The 19,610-nt window shown below is 42.0% G+C and overlaps 1 protein-coding gene across 5 annotated transcripts in view; it reads right to left on the bottom strand.

Moving 5' to 3' along the window:
• The window catches only part of Patronin (calmodulin-regulated spectrin-associated protein patronin), a 127,203-nt gene that overhangs the window by 48,493 nt on the left and 59,100 nt on the right, over window positions 1–19,610 (bottom strand). For all 5 annotated transcript variants that reach the window (XM_019050093.2, XM_019050092.2, XM_019050096.2 and 2 more), the window contains exon 2: window positions 3,842–3,937. In XM_019050093.2, the coding sequence (XP_018905638.2) occupies window positions 3,842–3,937 (96 nt within the window). The remainder of the gene's footprint in view (window positions 1–3,841; window positions 3,938–19,610) is intronic.

Below are 19,610 nucleotides of genomic sequence, written 5' to 3'. Positions count from 1 at the left end.
CAGTTCTCTTCAGCAGGAATCGGTCCAAATGTGTTTGACAGGAGGATTTCTTTCAATAATGAAGACTGTGGTATTTAAGATGTGGCTCCGATGGCGTTACCAACGACGCACAGTGGATCGAGTCGATAGGATAACCAGCGGGCCGATTATTGAAATTGATAGACAAAGCTATAGACAAAGGAGATATGGAGAGATTCTATTGGTGGAAGCGGGTGGTTGCAATGGACGAAGGAGGTAGGTGATAGACTAACTAACGGCAACCCACGAGAGACCCGACAGTTAGTCTATCATTTTCTCCCTTTGTCTATAGGAACCACCCATTTCAACCAATAGGATCGCTCCATACTCCCTATGTCTTCTTTGTCTATAGCTTTGTCTATCAATTTCAATGATCGGCCCGCAGCAGCATAGAGCCAACTCTGGCTATGACGGAGAGGTCGGACAAAATTTGGAAACTTTAAGCGCTTACAACTCCGTTTATACAGAACTTTGAGGTCCTGAAAGTGTTTCCATTGGTTTCCTCGTGAAATTTTCATTCGAAAGCACCGCTTAAAATTTAAATTGTGACAAATTAAGCATCAAAATTTGCAGTTTTAGTTAGAAATTTCATGTCCGACCCCCCTAATTGACTCAATCCACTGCGCGACGGCTGTGCCGCGGACCCGTCCACAGGTTCCCCGATGACGTCACCAACGAAAGCTCTGATGACGTCATCGAAGGAAGCCACCGCGGCGTCATAAACAGGTGTCTCGGTGGCATCAACGTAGGCCTCCATGACGTCAGAGGTAGATGCCTATATCCAACTGGGCCTAGTCCTAAAAATCCCTCATTACCCCTCAGCGGGCGCAGTACTAAAAAGAACCACTCTCAGCCAGTGAGCATGGTCCTGAACAGTGTTTGAATCGTGTCAAACAGGGTTGCCACAAAATCTGGAAAATGAAATTCGCTGACATTTCCCTGACACATTCGAGTAAAATTCCCTGACAAATGAAACATTCAAAATGGCAAAAAAGACATAATTTGAAATCGTTTTCAGGCGAAATTTGCTGTTCTAATCGTCAAATCCACTCTAAAAAGCTAATAAAGGTAAATATACAATTTTTCCCTGACACTACTTCCGTCATTTCCCCTGATACTTCCAGGTTTTCCCTGATTTTTTAAAATTCCCTGACATTTCCCGATTTTCCCTGACTGTGGCAACCCTGGTCAAAATCTTTAGGAGCCATCGTGGCTAGCACGTTGAAAATTTAGGAGCCAAAATGGTTTTTCCTTTTTTTCTGAGAAATTAGGATTTTCGTTACGGAATCACTCGGAATGATGGAGCTGCTTTATTTATCGCGACTAGGCAGGATCGGATTTCTGCCAATCGCAATCGCACAATTGAGGAACATTTGTGATACCCGCGCATGTTTGTTTACGCGCTGATTTGCCTGTGAATTTAATTATTTAGGCGTATACGGCGCATGGCGCCTGTGGATTCAAATACTGGCTCGGCGCGAAACAGCGCCTTCAAGACTGCAGGAATACTTCACGCATTGCGCCAAACGCAGAGCGGTCGCTGGTCGGCGCGACAAGCATATTGGCGCCTACAAGAGAGCAGGAATACCTCACGCATTGCGCCTGACGCAGTGCGGTCTCTGGTTGGTGTGAGAAACATACCCGCGCCTACAAGACTGCAAGAATACTTCACACATTGCGCCAAATGTAGTGCGGTTGCTGGTCGGCGTGAAACGCATATGGGCAATTCTACGGAAATTGTCCAATTTGACCTAAAAACACTCAAGGTTCAACTTGATTATTTGGATCAAGGGTTTGTTTTCCTGGCCAAGTATATAGTATCAAGCTTAAAAATTTAATGCGAGTACCTTTTTTTTTTTTATCATTTCCCTCCTTCTTTTTACACACAAAATATCTCATGCGGTATGACGGTCGCGACAAATTTAAGAAAAAAATAAATTAGCCGAGGACTGTTTTGGACAAAATTTGCGATTTCTTGTATTTTTACTTTCGGACAGTTGACGCGCTGGATGCAGAAAGAGAATTTCTTCGTTGCATTGTCTCAAAATCTCCGCTAACATTTCATCCTTTATGATTAAAGCGAATGTGTGTAATTTGTTGTAACTTTTACTGAATATCTTTGATGACTTTACAGTGCTGAAAACGTTGGATTTCATTAATTCACCCAATAGTTTCCTATCTAACGTAAAAATTACCACTGAAGATTCTGAAACACCGCAACCAAGATATGCCTTCTCCGCACCCTACGCCTCAATTTCAACACACTTCCCCGGACAATTTGACGTTTTCCACGCCGCTGGGAACCCTTTACGAGGACGTTCCACCCCCCCCCCCCCCCGCCACCCATCGCCGTCCCGTTGTCCCATCAGAATTATTGCGCGGTTTTCAGTTGACCCTGTCTAGACATCGGATTTGAGATCAAGGCAAAGTACTGAGCTAAGCACGAGAACCAGTGTGGTCCTAGCACGGTAACATATATAAATACCGACTATCGATCAATGGGTGCATGCTCTCTCATCTGTCGATTGGTTTCGCTTTTCAGCCCCAGTTTCCTTCCTCCATGTTTTCCTTCGCTCTCTTTGACAACCTCCTTTTTAAAACATTTATTCTGCCGCGCTCCATAATTTGCCTTACAAAACTGAAGGCAAACATGAGAAATTTTTCTCCGGAATTGAATAGGCTTGGACGTGAGAACAGCTAATACAGGGCTGTAATAATATCTTCACCATCAAATTCCCTGACTACTTTAGCTTTTCCCTGACTCCAAACTTTTCGGATTCCCTGACATTCGAATTTAACTCCCCATTCGATTTTTTCCTTTTAAATTACACTCGATTATGCTAAACGAACCTCGCAAAATTCCCTGACTTTTCCCGGCTGCCGCAAATTCCAGGGTTGCCACAGAATTTAGAAGATGAAATTCCCTGATTTCCCTGACACATTTTGGTGAAATTCCCAGACAATTGAAGATCTGACGGATGGTTAAGAAGGCAAAATCTCAAACCTATTCTAGAAAACAAATGAAAGTGATTTAACAAATTTTCCCTGACATTTTCGTCATTTTCCCTGACATTTCCCGGTTTTCCCTGACTTATTAAAATTCCCTGACGTTTCCCGGTTTTCCCTAACTGTGGCAACCCTGAAATTCACTGACTTTCCCGGTTTTCCAGACCGCCGGCAAACCTGTGATATCCCTTTTATTCAATTTCATTTTTTTGGCTTTGAAGACGCTTGATTTGGAGATTTCATTTGAAATGTTTGAGAGTTAAGTGGTAGGTTTTGCAAATTCCGTGGTTGGTTTTGGGACCCTCATTGATTTTATAACTGAGAGGCTTAAACGGGTTTTTAGCGTTTTCTCAAAATTAGACTAAATGGACATCAACAGTTTTTGCGAGAGGCGATTTAATTGATATTACGTACTATTAAAGGTATGTTGTAGAATAATATTCGCGAGGCCCAGTTATGAAAAAATAAAATCTGGGGCCCTTATGGCGCGTTATAACAAAGACACAAGGGGTCATCATGATAAACGATGTTAGATTCACTAAGAAAAACTATCACTCAGCTCATGACGAAAAGAGTTCGGAATTGATCGAATTAAAATGTTCTGATACGGCACACTGAGAAACATGTCTTTCAGCTTCAGAAAAAACCTCCGTTGAATTTTTCTTGCAAAACACCGAATTCCAGTTGTTTTAAAAGGAGATAAAGAAGTTATGAACTTGATTTAAAACTAATTTATTTCCCGGGAAACATTAAATGGAATATTCTTCTTAGAACACCGACTCATGTTTGCGTCAGCAATAAGATCACTGTCTCTTACCTCATGATTACGATAGAAAGGTTCCCTGAGGTTTTCTGGCACTTTGTTGTTGAATGCTTTGGAGAGAAGCCATTTGACGGTAGCCCTTTGTTTTGCCTGAAACAAAATGAAATTCATAACTTAGTGGCTTATTCGATTGATAAAAAAGAGGAAAGGTGGAAAAATTGAAATAGCACATTTCGCGAGCTATTGATAAGACTGAAATTGAAAAAAAATGAATGGATCTTGCCTTTACACGCATGTTTTGCTTTCATAGTTCTATGACTGCAGTTTTCAAACAAGCAAGTCCATCATCAGCACCAATTACCATGACATTGACATGGAAATATCACAATTTACTGGACATATTCTATCGGACGAAATTGGTATGGACTAGTTTAGATACCCGCCGAATTTTGTAAGGTTTCGATAAAGCGCCTTGCCTTTGGTGACGATTTTATCTAGAGTACCTGTATAGGGAGAGTAGCGACAGATCTGAAACTCCGAAAGTCCATCAGGCCTTCACCAATGCCTCCGCGAATAAAGTTAGGGCCCAAAAGGGCAGCCAACCTATGAATTTCGAATGTCCAGAGCGATTTACAAATACAATTGTTACGAACCGTCGTTTAGGAAGCATGTATTTGGTTTACTTTTTGCATAAATTTACTTATTTTTGCGAAAGAACGCTCATTTATGTACATTCTTAGCCATCTTGGTTAGAATTGAAATCTGTAGGCTGGCAGTGAAATTTTGTGTGTTAGAAGTTGCTCAGAAGGGTGGCTGCACTTTAGGGCCCTAAGCCTTCCATGAACAGATCTGTCGCTACTCTCCCTATACAGGTACTCTAATTTTATCCGTTGAGATTTGGTGTTCTCGACTTTTTAATTGTTCTTATTTTTATTACTTCACTTTTTACGAATATTAATACGCATTAATATACAATTTTGACAAAATCTGTGATAGTCCCACGTTCATTCAATGGCAATCGACGCTGATGATGAACTTGAGGTGCATTCCCTGAACTACTAAACAACAAAAATACGGACGAAGGCAAGATATCTTTATTTTATTTCAATTTTAAATTGCACGTATTTATACAAAATGGAACTATGTGCAAGTGGAAAGATGGGGTGTGCTCGTTAGTTGAGGTCCACAAGAATGAACGGGAATTTAAAAGCGCCAGTGACGTCAGCGGCAACGACCGAGACTGGGCACGACTGAAGTCCCTTTATTACTGAGAGTCAAGACAATGCGAATCCATTTCTGATTGGTTAACCGGATTTTAGGCCTTCACAGTGTCACAAACGGGAATAAAGATTACATTTTCACCAGCAAACATTATAATCTGGAATGGACCGAGGAATTTCGGGTTCGACAAGGAACAGACGGAATGAGAGAAGGAACGGAGAAAGGAATTTAAGAATGAGCCGATCAAAGATTACGAAAAACGTTCAATTGGTGTAATCTTTATTCTCGTTTGTGACTCCATGAGGGGTGTTGTCTTGACTCTCACAATCAGTATAAAGGGACTCTAGGCACGACAAGGAGATCGGTGACGGGACTCTTGAGCCATGTCCACGAGGCTCTTGTCACATGCCCACGGCTCCCGAGTTAGCGCTCAGTTCTTTTTGATTTATTGAAAATCCCGCTTTTCCATTTCCTCAAAAAGAACTACATCTACTTTTACATTGTTTCTTATCAAGCTTCCACAAGCACATACCATCTTCCTACTTCCACATAGTTCCTTTTAGCATGAATACGTCCAATTGAGATGAGTAAAAAACCCCAAGACCAGCACAAAGATTGGTTTTGCTTGGACGACTGAAACATGAACGAATTACAGCGAGGTTGAGAGGTAGTTTTGATGTACACGTTTGAATGCGTGGGGTAACCTTCTCTCTTCAAGGTTCCGTTCAAGTCCGCGCCGCGGCCCGTCTCAGGTGAAAATTACCTCAAATTTCAAATCCCCGACATTCAGACCTCCCTCCTCCGTCACAAAAAGTATTCAAGACTTTGTCAAAGAATTGACAAAGTCTTGAATACTATAGGTGTACTCGAGGTAACCTAATAACCTAACTCGAGGTATACTTGAATACTAATACTTGATATAGGTATAAATGTTAACAAACGCGATCAAAGGTTCAAGAAAAGCAGATCTTGGTTCTCCGCATCGTAGGAATCCTGGATTTATCTTCGGGTTTATTCAATTCAATATCATACAAAGGCTGTCCCAAAAGAACTGAGACTTGACTGATAAAAATATTCGTGTTCTTGAGTTGATTTCGGTTAAGATAGGATGTGATACACAAACCAACACAAATTTTGTGTATATTTTGGTACAGTTTGCTGTGAATTTAGCGCAGTTAACAAGGGAAAAATGAAAATATCGTCACCTTCCAGGCAAAGTATCACGAGCGCCATGCGACGTTTAAAAATTTCCGCCGCCATTATATCTTTTTACAGAGAAATTGTTCAACGAAGCTGTCCGAAAATTACACCGAATTTTCTTTGTGCTGACGATAAAATTTAGTGAAATTTTCGAACAGATTCAACCAAAAATTTCTCAGTAAAAAAATAAAATGGCGGCGGAAATTTTTAAACGTCGCATGGCGCTTGTGATACTTTGCCTGGAAGGTGACGATATGCATTTCTCCAATTGCGACGTTGGTACTCGCCACTCTTTATCTTCCTTATTAAATGGACTACATTCTGCAATTTGGAACTATAAATTCTAGCCCGGTTTAAAAACAACGTATGTGCCATTGGTTTACCTATGCACATAAGTGTTTTTCCAGAAGAGCCAGAATTTATAGTTCCAAATTGCAAACTGCAGTCCAAATTTCTTCAAGAAAACTAGCTGGCATTTTCTTTTGAAACTGTCAAATGAAGGCTAGGCTTATTTCGTGTTTTGCTTCTCGTATTGATCAAACTTCTGTATTGAAAGTTCTCTCTGTACGAGTAATTTTGCACTGAGGCAGGTTGATCTTGATTACGTTGGAGACAACAACTCATTTTCTATTGAATGACACCAAGTTTTCTGTGCCCAATTTTCTTCTTAACGCCAATTTTTTGCCCCTCCTTTTTGGGAATCAGAATTTGCCTCCCCTGTGTCGCTGGGGGCAGCTGTCCCTTCTGCGTTGAAACATTCGGCCGAATGTCCCTATTTGCGCCCCTGGCGCAGCGTCTACGAGACGCACCTCTCGGTTCTGACTTGAGTCCCTTTATACTGAGAGTTAAACAACCCCCTCTCATGGAGTCACAAACGGGAATAAAGATTACGCGAATTGATAGTTTTTCGTAATTTCTGATCGGCCCACTCTCAAATTCTTTTCTCCGTTCTTTCTCTCATTCTGTTTGTTCCTTGCCGAACCCGTAATTCCCCGGTCCACTCCAGATTATAATCCTTGCAATTGGTGAAAATATAATCTTAATTCCCGTTTGTGACACTGTGGACGCCTAAAATATGAGAACCAATCAGAAATTGATACATATTGTCTCAACTCTCAGCATAAAGGGACTCTAGTTCTGACCGATCTCACAAATCTCTGCCGCAGATGTTTTTCGCGACCGAGATTGGGAAGCGCTGCCGCGACTGGCAGTGGTTGCCAGATTGTGCATTATAATGTGCATATTTCACATAGGTTTGCATTGGGGGAAAGCGCCGACTCTCCGGGACAGTCTGGCAACTCTGGTAGGCGCGCGAGTGGGTCCGATTTTCCTTGACCCGCGCGGCCCACTCGACGAGCAAAAGCTGAAGCGGTGCGCCAGTCCGGAGGTATCGGATCGCGGATACTTGTAATGTGGGAAGCACTTCCATTATTCCTTTCCATATCAAATATTGGCGAGAGCGCGCGGCGGTGCAGAAACAGCAGATCAACACGGGTTTCCCGTGGAGAGTTGCGCGATTTGGGCGCGGCGGCGGCGGCGGGGACACCGTGTCGCCGCGCTCGCGAGACGATACTCGCGTTGGGCGCAAACGGCAAGGGCCCGGGCCCCTGACATAGAGGGCGTGCCGCTTTTTACCCGTGATGCCGCACTTGGCTTGAGTAGAGTCCCTTTACACTGAGAGTCAAGACAACACCCTCATGGAGTCACAAACGAGAATAAAGATTACACAAATTGAACGTTTTTCGTAATCTTTGATCGGCTCATTCTTAAATTCCTTTCTCCGTTCCTTCTCTCATTCCGTTTGTTCCTTGTCGAACCCGAAATTCCTCGGTCCATTCCAGATTATAATCTTTGCAATTGGTGAAAATGTAATCCTAATTCCCGTTTGTAACACTGTGAAGGCCTAAAATCCGGTTAACCAATCAGAAATGGATTCGCATTGTCTTGACTCTCAGTATAAAGGGACTCTAGGCTAGAGTAGAGTCCCTTTACATTGAGAGTTACGACAATGTGAATCCATTTCAGATTGGTTCCCGTATTTTAGGCCTCCACAATGGCACAAACGGTGATAAAAATTACTGTTTCACCAATTGCAAAGATTATAATCTGGAACGGACCGAGAGATCACGGATTCGACAAGGAACAAACGGAATGAGAGAAGGAACGGAGAAAGGAATTTGAGAATGGGCCGATCAATGATTATGAAAAACTTTCAATTTGTGTAATCTTTATTCCCGTTTGCGACTCCATGAGGGGGTATAGTCTTAACTCTCAGTGTAAAGGGACTCTACACTTGGCGAGAGGAGCGGAATTAGTGACCGACAAAAGCAGTAATGGAGGCTAGGTTGGAGTATCTCCACAGAGGAAATCCGTTGCGCTAAGAAAGAACGCCGTATGAGCCGTCAGGGAGTGCCAAATTTCCTTCGACAAATCACGAATTTTCAGGAAAATCTGTGGATGTTTCTATCTCCAATTTTCACGGGATTCCGTTCGTAGTTGGATGTAAAAAATCGGAAAATTTCAAGGAAAAATACTCATAACTTTCCTCAAAATGGACACTTTATCGGAGGAAGTTTGGCAACCCTCGAATGTTCATACGGCTCCTCCGCCCGGAACGGATGGTATGTCTGCATAGCCCGTAACGTTTTTCCAGTGTAATACTTACAACTGTTACTGCTTTTTTTACTTTGTTATGACGTCAAATAATTGGTACACAATACCAATGGTGATGTAAATAATTGGTAATACGCGAAAATCAATCATGCTCAGATGCGTGAGGACAGATCGACTGAACAACGTTGAATAAGAGATACTTCGACGTTTTTCTCCGCACAGTATCTTTGAATTTGAATAATTTACTGGCCGAACTCTCCGAGTCTATGAGCATAAAAGGCAAGATCTCGTTCGAAGCGTCGCCTGGAAATGTCGACGTGCCTCTTTCCCTTTTCGTTTTTCCGACCACATCTCCGAGTGCTAATTTTAAGACTACCAAACAAGGCGACGGTACCAATACGAACGTCTCAACCTTCCACAACACCAATAGCTAGACTTAAAACATCAATGATAGTGATACACAGACTTCTCTTATTCCTCTCACTAAATTTTCTTTTATGATTTCTCCTACATCATTGTTTTCTATCTCACCTGTCACCTGGTTAATTTGTACAACCACAAATACTACCTGTTGCGTAGCGTGCTTTGCGATTTATTTATCGGTCTGTCATTTGGACTGCATTTCGCAATTTGGAACTATAAATTATGGCTCTTTGGGAAAAACATTTATGTGCATATGGAAACTAATTGCACATACGTTGTTTTTAAACCGGGCTAGAATTTATAGTTTCAAATTGCAAAAAGAAGTCTATTTAAACCTATGGAAAAGGATGGATAGACAGGGTGGTCGCAACGAACAACTTTAAAATCTATTCCTTACCAAAGCTTCAAGCGGTGACATATCGATAATCGATCATTATTCACGCGTCGCCGCTGACTGTTCTGACGTGCTAAGGAAAAACGCCGCATGAACCTTCAGGCGTTGCCGAAGATCCTTTCATAAAACACGAATTTCCTGGTAAACATATGAATATTTTCCTTCCAATTTGTCATATAATTTTGTTCGCGATTTCACATAAAGGTCCTGAAAATTTCAAGATAACAGATTCATAACTTGCCTCAAAAATAAAGGAAATTTGACAACTCTCGAATGTTCATACGGCGTTCTTCGTTAGCACGGCAGTAGTTATCCTTCGTTGGCAATTTTCCTCAGAATGCAACGACCGCATCCGAACCTACCCCAATGTTAAACGTAATTATTTTTAAACGGTCTGCTAAATCCATGAGGATTAAAAAAATAGCGGCGACTACCGATGTATAATATCTCCACGACGCACCAACCAACACGTCGCGTCGGAGTCTGGGATCAGTTGCGGCGGTGACGTCATTCGAAGATTCGACGTCATTTAGCGAGGGGGGGGGGGGGGGCACACAGGCACCTGGCACCACATGTAGTGAAGACAGATCGTAGATCTCAACCAACCCCTTCGTCCAATTGTGGTTTGTCCGAAACTTAATTTGACACGTTGAGACAAGCAGGGTTGATGTGTCACAGTTCAGCGGGAGAGATGCGAGGATCGGTGGGAAAACTAGGTGAACGAGCGGGTTTCTATTGCGGGAAACCTAATTACTTTTTTTCATTTTGGATGGAGCTAACAGCGCGCAGTAGAGTGATATTCGATTGTTTCACCGCATTTCGCATCACCGGAGAAAACAGAGACATTTCAGGAAAATGTCCGGCCTGGACAAAGGGTAACGATACCAGCGGCGTGGCGTGAATTGCGATATATCGATCGTTATGCCATTTAAATCTATGGAGAAGGATCGATAGATAGGGTGTTCGCAGCGAACACCTTAATAATAGATTCTTTACCATAGGTTTGAATGGCATAACAATCGATACATCGCAATTCACGCCACGCTACTGAACGATACGTTTCCGCAAAGAAGCTTTATTTCGACGGTGTAAGTCGGCAATCACACAACTCGTGGTTTGCGACGTCGCAGACTTCCTGCCATACTTTATTTTTTAAACGGAAAACTACTCAACGGCAATTCTTAAAAACCCCCGTGATTTTTCTTCTCAGTGCGATGAAAATCCTGCATAAACTTCAGGGGATGATGTCAATTTGTTTTCCTTTATAAAAGTGGAGATTTTCAGACCCCGCAAACGAGATGTGTGATTGCGGACCTACGCCGTCGATTAGACGATCGACACGCGCGATCTCAAGATACACGAAAACGATCGCAGGGAGAGAATTTTCCGACATTTTCCTCACTTTTCATTGGATGACATGATTCAAGTCATGACATTTGGACGTATTTCTACCAAACAGACCTATGTGGAGGTGAGAATTATGGGGTGTGCTCGTCAGTTCTCTGGCCGTAAGAGTGAATGGTAATAAAAAGGCGCCAGTGACGTCAGCGGCAATGATAGTGCGCACTCGAGCGAGGGGGAGATCGTTGGAGGGAGTCTTTAACTCATGAGCCCTGTCCACAACGCTCTCTTGCCATGCCCGCGGCTCATGACCTTCGCATTCAGTTGGCACATAGGTCTGTTTGATAGAATGTAAAATCCCGCTTTTCCAATTCTTCAAAAGGAATCACGCCCACTTTTACATTGCTTCTTATCCAGCTTCCTAGAGCACACCCCATATTTCTCACCTCCACATAGGTCTGTTTGGTAGAAATACGTCCATTTGAAACCAGTGATCGACAATAATGCAATCCGAAAATTGGAGAGGAAAACTCACAATCACAGAAAAATACTCAAGATCGGCAGAAAAATTACCTCCTTTCTTACGCTCACGCTCAGGGAAAGTTCCTGACTTTTCCTGGATTTTCATCTCGCGAGCTTGTCACCCTGGAAAAGAAATCGAGTTCGGCTTTTCCCGGGAACGCTGCTCGCTCGGAACTTCGAGGACGACGGCTTACCGGGATGTTTATAAAAATCCTTAATTGGACGTATTTCTGTCGAAGGGAACTGTGTGCATTGCGACGTGAGCCCTGTTTTGCGTGTATTTTTATGGGTCTCAGGGCTCATGTCTTAATGCAGATAGTTCCGTTCTATAGAAATCCGTCCGATTGCTCGTTTACTAGAACTGAGCGAGCGCTACGAGCGCGTTAAATCATTAAATTGATACGAATCCCTAATTAACCGATGTACCGATGCGACGTTGTACATCAACTTGACTTTCTCCGTTTTACGGCTACTGCGCAACGTTACCGCGATCGGCCTATCCATTTTTCTACATTCCGCACACTGAAAAAAAAATCTCGGTGTATTTACTAAGAAAAGGGTAAAATTACCAAGAATTCAGGGTTCTATTTGATCGCAGTTTTTTCTTGGTAAAATTACCATTTATGGAATTGGTTATTTTACCGAGAAATCTCGGTAAAATTATTGAACTTTCTCGGTAATTTTACTGGACTTTGGTAAAAACGCCAATATCTTTTATCGACTGTGGTAGAATTACCGAGATAAAATGTTAAAGTTACCGGGAATTGATTACCAATAAAAGTGGTATTCTTACCTGAAAAAACAGTAAAAATACCGGTTTTTAGGTAAGCTTACCAGTTTGTCTTGATAAAATTACCAATAATTGGTAAAAAAAGTGAGATGGTAAAGGTACCAACGGATCGTGGTAAAAACGCCGAGAATTTTTTCTCAGTGCACAACATACAGACGTATTTATGCTAAAAGGAACTATGTTACACGCAAACCCTATGCACATAGTTCTTTTTAGCCACGGTGTCTAGAATTTTTGAGCAGGTTCATTCCCTGATTTTCAGGAGCTCATTCCCTGATTTGCAGGAGCTCATTCCCTGATTTTTCCCCTGATTTTCAGGAGCTCATTCCCTGATGAGAAACCGAACTTTTCTCCCACCTCCTCGGGATTTTCCGGGGGAAAAGAACATGATTCTCGAGAGTTCCATATATAAATATCAATTAATATATAAATATCGATTTAATTCATCTTTTAGCCATTTCTTTGGCGCACATTCAAAATTTTAATTCCGATAGCGTTCCTGATGTTTATATTATCTGGCCAATGAAAGCTTCTCCATTCATTTGATGATTTGAAGCTTCAAATGTGTCATTCAAGAAGTTGATAATAGCGCTCGATCAGATTAGACCGCCAACTTTGAAAACGAAATGATCCCCAAGCGGTAGAGGAAGAGATTCCCGGTTTCTGGAACAGATTCCCTGATTTTTCATGTAAATTTTTATTCCCTGATGAATCCCGGTTTTCCCCGGTTTTTCCCGTTCCAGACACCATGTTTTTAACACAAATATGTCTATATTGCAATTATACATGGAGTCAAGCAAGTGTTTCCATATTTGGACTGCATTTTGCAATTTGGAACAAATTCTGGCACATCTGAAAAAACACTTATGTGCATAGGGAAACTAATGGCTCATACGTTGTTTTTAAACCGGGCTAGAATTTATAGTTCCTAATTGCAAAATTCAGTCCATTTCGCTCGTACCCCGCACGAAGGAACGTGACTTCATTCCAAGGTTGCAAAATTGGCTCAACAATTCAGCTCATTGCGAGAATAAACCTGCATAATTTTCGTTGAAATTGTTTTGATTTTTGCATGAGATCAGAAGAAAAATTTGTGAAATTTTCAGTTTGAAATTCTCAAAATCCTCCGTGCAGGTGAAAATGCAAATACGAATGCGTAACTTCATCCAAGGTAGCAGAATTGACTCAAACAATTCAATTTATTGCGAGAACAAACCTGCATAATTTCCGTCGAATTTTTATTTATTTTTGGAATAAGCTGGCAACATTGAAATGTAGTTACGTTCTTTTCTGAGAGAAACGACGACTTACTTCATTTTCCGCTCCCTTGACTATTTTTGAGTTTCCCTGAATCTGAAATTTTCGAATTTTCTGACTTTCCCTGACCTTAAGCAAAAGTTCCACTTAATTTTTTCCCCCTTTAGGACGTTCAAGAGACGCCTAAAATAAAAAAAAATTTCCCCGAAATGATTCATTGGTAGCACAGCAAACTGCACCTGAACATCTGACAACTTTCAAAAATAAGAGGGACCCTAAGCCAGGGATCCCGAGTAAAATGACGATCGAAAGGGAGCTAGCGGGCCGATTATTGAAATGTATAGGCGAAGCTATAGAAAAAGAAGACACAGGGGTCATGGAGCGATCCTATTGGTTAATGAAATGTGTGATTCTTATAGACTAAGGGAGAAGATGATGGACGAACTGTCGGGTTTCTCGTGGGTTGCAGTTAGTTAGTCTATTACCTACTGCCTTTGTCCATTGCAACCACCAGCTTCCACCAATAGGTTTCCTTCATATCCCTTTTGTCATCTTTGTCTATAGCTTTGTCTATCAATTTCAATAATCGGCCCGCAGGTGTCCTCTCACCTTAGAGAGCGCCCATCCCGCTGTGCGCGTTGCACTGAAAAAAAATTCTCGGCGTTTTTACCAAGGTCCGTTGGTACCTTTACCATCTCACTTTTTTTACCAATTATTGGTAATTTTACCGAGAGAGACTGGTAAGCTTACCTAAAAACCAGTATTTTTGCTGTTTTTTCAGGTAAGAATACCACTTTTATTGGTAATCAATTCCCGGTAACTTTGCCATTTTATCTCGGTAATTCTACCACAGTCGATAAAAAATATTGGCGTTTTTACCAAGGTCCAATAAAATTACCGAGAAAGTTCAATAATTTTACCGAGATTCTTGGTAAAATTACCAATTCCATGAATGGTAATTTTACCAAGAAAAAACTGGGATCAAATAGAACCCTGAATTCTAGGTAATTTTACCCTTTTCTTAGTAAATACACCGAGATTTTTTTTTCAGTGTGCGGTGTTTGAGTGACGTCGAATGTTGCGGGGGTCATCGGGAGACCTCAACTCCCGTGCCGAGGAAAAACATCGTATGAGCATTCGAGAGTTGCCAAGTTCCCTCCGATAAAACGTTCATTTATAAGGAGAGGTCATGCGTGTTTTCTCTTGAATTTTTCGGACGATTCAGATCTGATCGTATAGAAAATTCATTGAAAAATTTGAGAGAAAAATACGCCCGGAGTAACCTGAGAACGAACATTTGAACTAAGGAAACTTGGCAACGTATGAAGGCTCCTACGGCGTTGAAGCGGTCCGGTCCGCGCGGGCACGCAGGCTGCCACGGCCCGGCCGGCCCATCCCGCCGTTCCCGTCCGGCCTCGGCGCACACAGGAGCGAGTCGATGGGGGAACTAGGACAAAATCCGGAAACTTCGTAAGCTTTTATCTTCGTAAATATAAAGCAGAGAAGTTTAAAAGCGTTTCCGTTGGTTACTTTGCAAAATTTCCTGTAAAAAACACCCCGTACAATGGAGATGTTGCATGTGTGAGGGATTTGCGATTTGACCATTGATTCTTATGTAAAAGTTCGCGAGAAACACGATGGTGCCACTGGTTTTCTCTGAAATCATCTCCCAAGCTCAAAAAAAGCTCTCAAGTTGAGGCCAAAATGGAGGGGATATCCCACCCTACCCTGAGAGTCCACCTCTACATCAAAACGAACTCTCCATGCAAAGAAAGGGAGCAAATACATTGATAGGACTGCCACTTTATTTGGGGACTCCAAAACTGAAAACACGGCAACCCTGCTAATGTGTTTGCTCCCTATCTTTGCATGGAGAGTTTGTCTCGATGTAGAGGTGGACTCTCAGGATAGCGTGGGATATCCCCTCCTTTTTGGCCTCACTTTGAGAGCTTTTTTTGAGCTTGGGAGATGATTTCAGAGAAAACCAGGGGCACCATCGTGTTTCTCGCCAACTTTGACATAAGAATCAATGGTCAAATCGCAAATCCCTCACACATGCAACATCTCCATTGAAATTGTGACAAAATAAACATCAAACGGCAACTTGACGCGCAAAATTTCACGTCGGACCCCTGTGCGGAGCGGCACTTCCCGACGGGCGCCGACGGGGCTTCCGAGCTTCATTCACTTGAGCGACCGGTGAACGAGCTCCGCAGCATCGAGAGCATCAGCCTAGTCAAGCTGCGCTTCCATAGGCAGCTGCCAGTGTCGGAAATTGTAGAGTACCTATATTGAGAGAGTATGGCCACTGGTGTTACCACCTCTGATTGGCTCAGCCATCTTAGGCTGAATGGAGCCCCTAGGACCCAAAAATGGCGGACGCCATAAATTAATGTAATGCAAAATGACTCAAAATGTAGTTTTCTTTGCTTATCGTAACGAGAAATTTACTCAAATGCACTATTGCGACATCTTTACATATTTTTAAGGCTAATCGTGTGCAATGTTTGAGAAAAATTATCTTGAATGTAGTAAGGTTGGCAGCAAGTGCGGTTGGTGATAACCGTCGAAAGTTGGCAATGACCCCCCTCCCATCCACAAAAAACAAAACAAAGCACCGCCATTTTTGGGTCCTAAGCCTCTCTATGGGGCCCAGTGGCCATACTCTCTCAATATAGGTACTCTAGGAAATTATAGTTCCTAATTGCAAAAAGCGTGTTCTTTAAAAATTTTGCATTAAAGCGTCAAAATTAATTTACCCGAGGGGGAAAAAAACAAAAAAATTCAAAGATAGGACGACTCAAAGTAGGTGCTTAGCGGAAACTCTACATATCATGCTCAGATACCTAATTTGTTACGTTTGCGATGTAGAGGGCCGCGCCGGCGATGCGACGATCTGACATATTCAGATAATGCATCCCTCGGAAAATTGACAATGTCGCGATATAAATCAGCAATGGTTTACTTTACCGGCACAATAGGCGACGCAGGAATTAAGTCAAGGCGTGAGAGTATTACTCAAAGTCATAGTTAGTGTCGCATGCGAAATGCGAAGGATACTAAACGAATTTCAATGTAACGCCTGGATGCAACTATTCGGGCTCCGTGGATGTCCGTGTTGCATACGCACGGAGTTGAAGGCGTTTTGATTTCAAGCACTATCCGCATCACTAGGCACTGGCAGCGCGTCAATGAGAGGAGTCATAAAAAATATGGAAACATTAAGAGCAGATCTGCCGTGATAGCGAAGAGAGCCGTAAGTGCAAAAATGAAGTTTCGAGAAAACGGGCTCAGAAGCTTCTGACAAGAACATTTTATTGAAAGAAGCTTCCGTTCTTTGTCAAATTGTCACTAATCGTCCGGAAGACTCCTAGAAATCGTATGGATGATTAAAAATCGACCGATTTTATTTCCATTACATAAAAAGGGTATTTTTCATTTTCATGCTAGGTTATTGTTAGGCAAGACAGCCGTAAGTGCTATCTTCTGCATGCTTTCGTGGTTGCGTTTGGGACGCACAACAAACACATTATCGGGTCAGAAATTGGCAGAAGAGGGCGGCACCTTACTGGAAAGCACTATTTTCATGGGCTCTCATGCACCTGCGGCTGTCTTGAAAAAAACTATGTCATTTTTTGTGCACTTATGGCTTTCTCATACGTCTTGTGTTCATTAAGTTAGGATGAATTTTGCTCTTTTATCTGCCTCAGTAATTTCATCTAAAAGAGTTTAGACGAATTTTGAAGAAAACTCGATTTCGAGAATTTTGCACTTATACGGCTCTCTTCGCTATCACGGCAGAGATACCGATTCTAATAAGGGACGTAGAGGCTTTAGACGTATTTCTTTGAAGATCTCGTACGATTATATTCCAGGAGCAACCCCGACCAATTTATGGTGTGAGGAAATCATCATCAAAATTAGCAGTTTAAGTCGAACATTTTGTGTCAGACTTTCCTAAAGGCTCGTTTCATTGTGCGGAGGGCTTTACTTGGACTGCATTTTGCAATTTGGAACTATAAATTCTGGCTTTGCTGGAAAAACACTATGTGCATAGGGAAACTAATGGCACATACGTTGTTTTTAAACCGGGCTAGAATTTATCGTTCCAAATTGTCCAAAAATCCACTTGTTAGGATCTAAAATGATCGCGCCCCTTCGCGTCTACATTTTTACGTCCAAGATGTCTAGTTGATGTCAAAACCGAGGCACAAAAGATATTTACATGGTCACATCCTACGCCTGGATGCAAATATTCGTGCCTATGAGATACATGTGTAGTATGCTCTGGCATTTTAGATCCTTTCGGTAAAGCCCGCAGTTGGCGCCGCGTCGCGTCGCACCGGCTGCGGGCCGATTGGTGAGTACCTGGACAGTCAAAATGCCTTCACTTTCCTGCATATGTAACACGGACATCTAGAGCTCAAATAATTGCACTTTAAAACGAAATTTGTAAAGGGTCCGTAGCATTCGACACTAACTAAAGGCGGAGTTTCTTTGCCACTTAGGGTTCAAGAAAAGCCGGAAAAAATCCCATGAGTTCAGTTTGCACCTTACTTTAAAGACATGAATTTTAAAAAATGGGTGCCACTGACCCATTGCTTTTAGCAGCTCTTTATGTAAGACTTGATGAATACCGCGAGAAGTGTGAAGATATTCACGCGACGAGAGAACGGAACCTGTTTGAGCAATCGATGAAGGAACAGAACATGACCGGGCGTTCAATGGATTACGAATTAATTATAGACAAGTTAATCCCGACATAAATACAAGCAGACGACGAGTGCTACAATACTGGCCTGTACAAGCTTCGCGCCTCGTTCTCGCTGCCAACACTCCGGCTATCAGTCATTGGCGCAGCCCGTGCCCCGTGTTTAACGGCTGCTGGTGACATTCGAGCTCCACTCTGACTGCTCCAACCTGTTACACCTCCACGTTGTTTCCGAAGAAAACATAGGCGCGGTTCAACGAAAGGAAACCAAGTCAAGGCGTTAACTGGACCCTTATCACGAGAAATCCTTGATTTTGCCCAAAATCCCTCTTTGACTGAGATCCTTGCTTTTTCATTTACTTTTTTCTCCCTCGGACACACGAAAAGATAATTTAAGCAACGTATAAATAATTCTAAAAAAAATGCTTTAAACTCACCTTTGAGATTTAGGAGCCATGTTCGAGCTCAATTTTCAAGGGCCATAGAAGATTTTTAGGAGCCGACTTTAGGTTTTGCCTGTATATCACGGCACATTTAGTGAGTTGAACAACTTAAAATAAATCAGGATTTTAAGGGGGGGGGGGGCAATTTATAGGGACCACGTTGGCGCGGAGTCTTCATTTTTTAGGCGCCATGACCGATTTTTTAGGCGAAATAGCACATGTGGGTTTAGAACACTGTATGAATTCGGATTTGGAAAGAGGGTTGCAGGAATGCAAGAGGAGCAAACCGAAACATACAAAATCGATGCGGAAACATGATTCGATGAGCTGCGAAGAAAAACTTACACCCGTAAGGATGAAGGCTATTTTTTACATTTATCTCAAAACTCCCGAGCATTTGTACGTTTTTCCGGAAAATCCGTAGGTTTCCCAAACCCTCCGTATCGACCTTTCAAAATCCATGCTTTTCCTTGCTGAAATTGTTCAACTCCGAAAGCCTTGTTGATGTTAATATTATCTACTCAACGAGAGCTTCTTTATTAGTATGATGATTTGAAGTTTAAAATATGTCATTCCAAAGATCAATAATGGCGGCTGAGGTGAAAAAAAAATACACCTTAAATGAGGTAGCTAGGATTTCCGCAAAATTTGAAAAAGAAATAGTCTCCCAGTGGTAGAACAAGTTTGCCGTGCTAAGGGAAAACGCCGTATGAACATTCGAGAGTTACCAAAGTTCCCCTCTTGAAATATTAATTTTTGAGACAAATAGTGAATATTTTGACTAGAAATTGTCTGATACTTTAGATCACATGGCAAAGAAAATTCTCTGGAAAATTGGACGGAAAATTTTCACAAGTTTTCCTGAAAATTTGTGTTTGACTAAAATAAATTTGGCAACACAATGAGGT

This window comes from Bemisia tabaci, chromosome 1 (genome assembly GCF_918797505.1).
Source record: "Bemisia tabaci chromosome 1, PGI_BMITA_v3".
NCBI classification, from domain to species: domain Eukaryota; kingdom Metazoa; phylum Arthropoda; class Insecta; order Hemiptera; family Aleyrodidae; genus Bemisia; species Bemisia tabaci.
The sequence above is the reverse complement of the archived record's forward strand: the minus strand, read 5'-3'. Positions and strand labels throughout refer to the sequence as shown.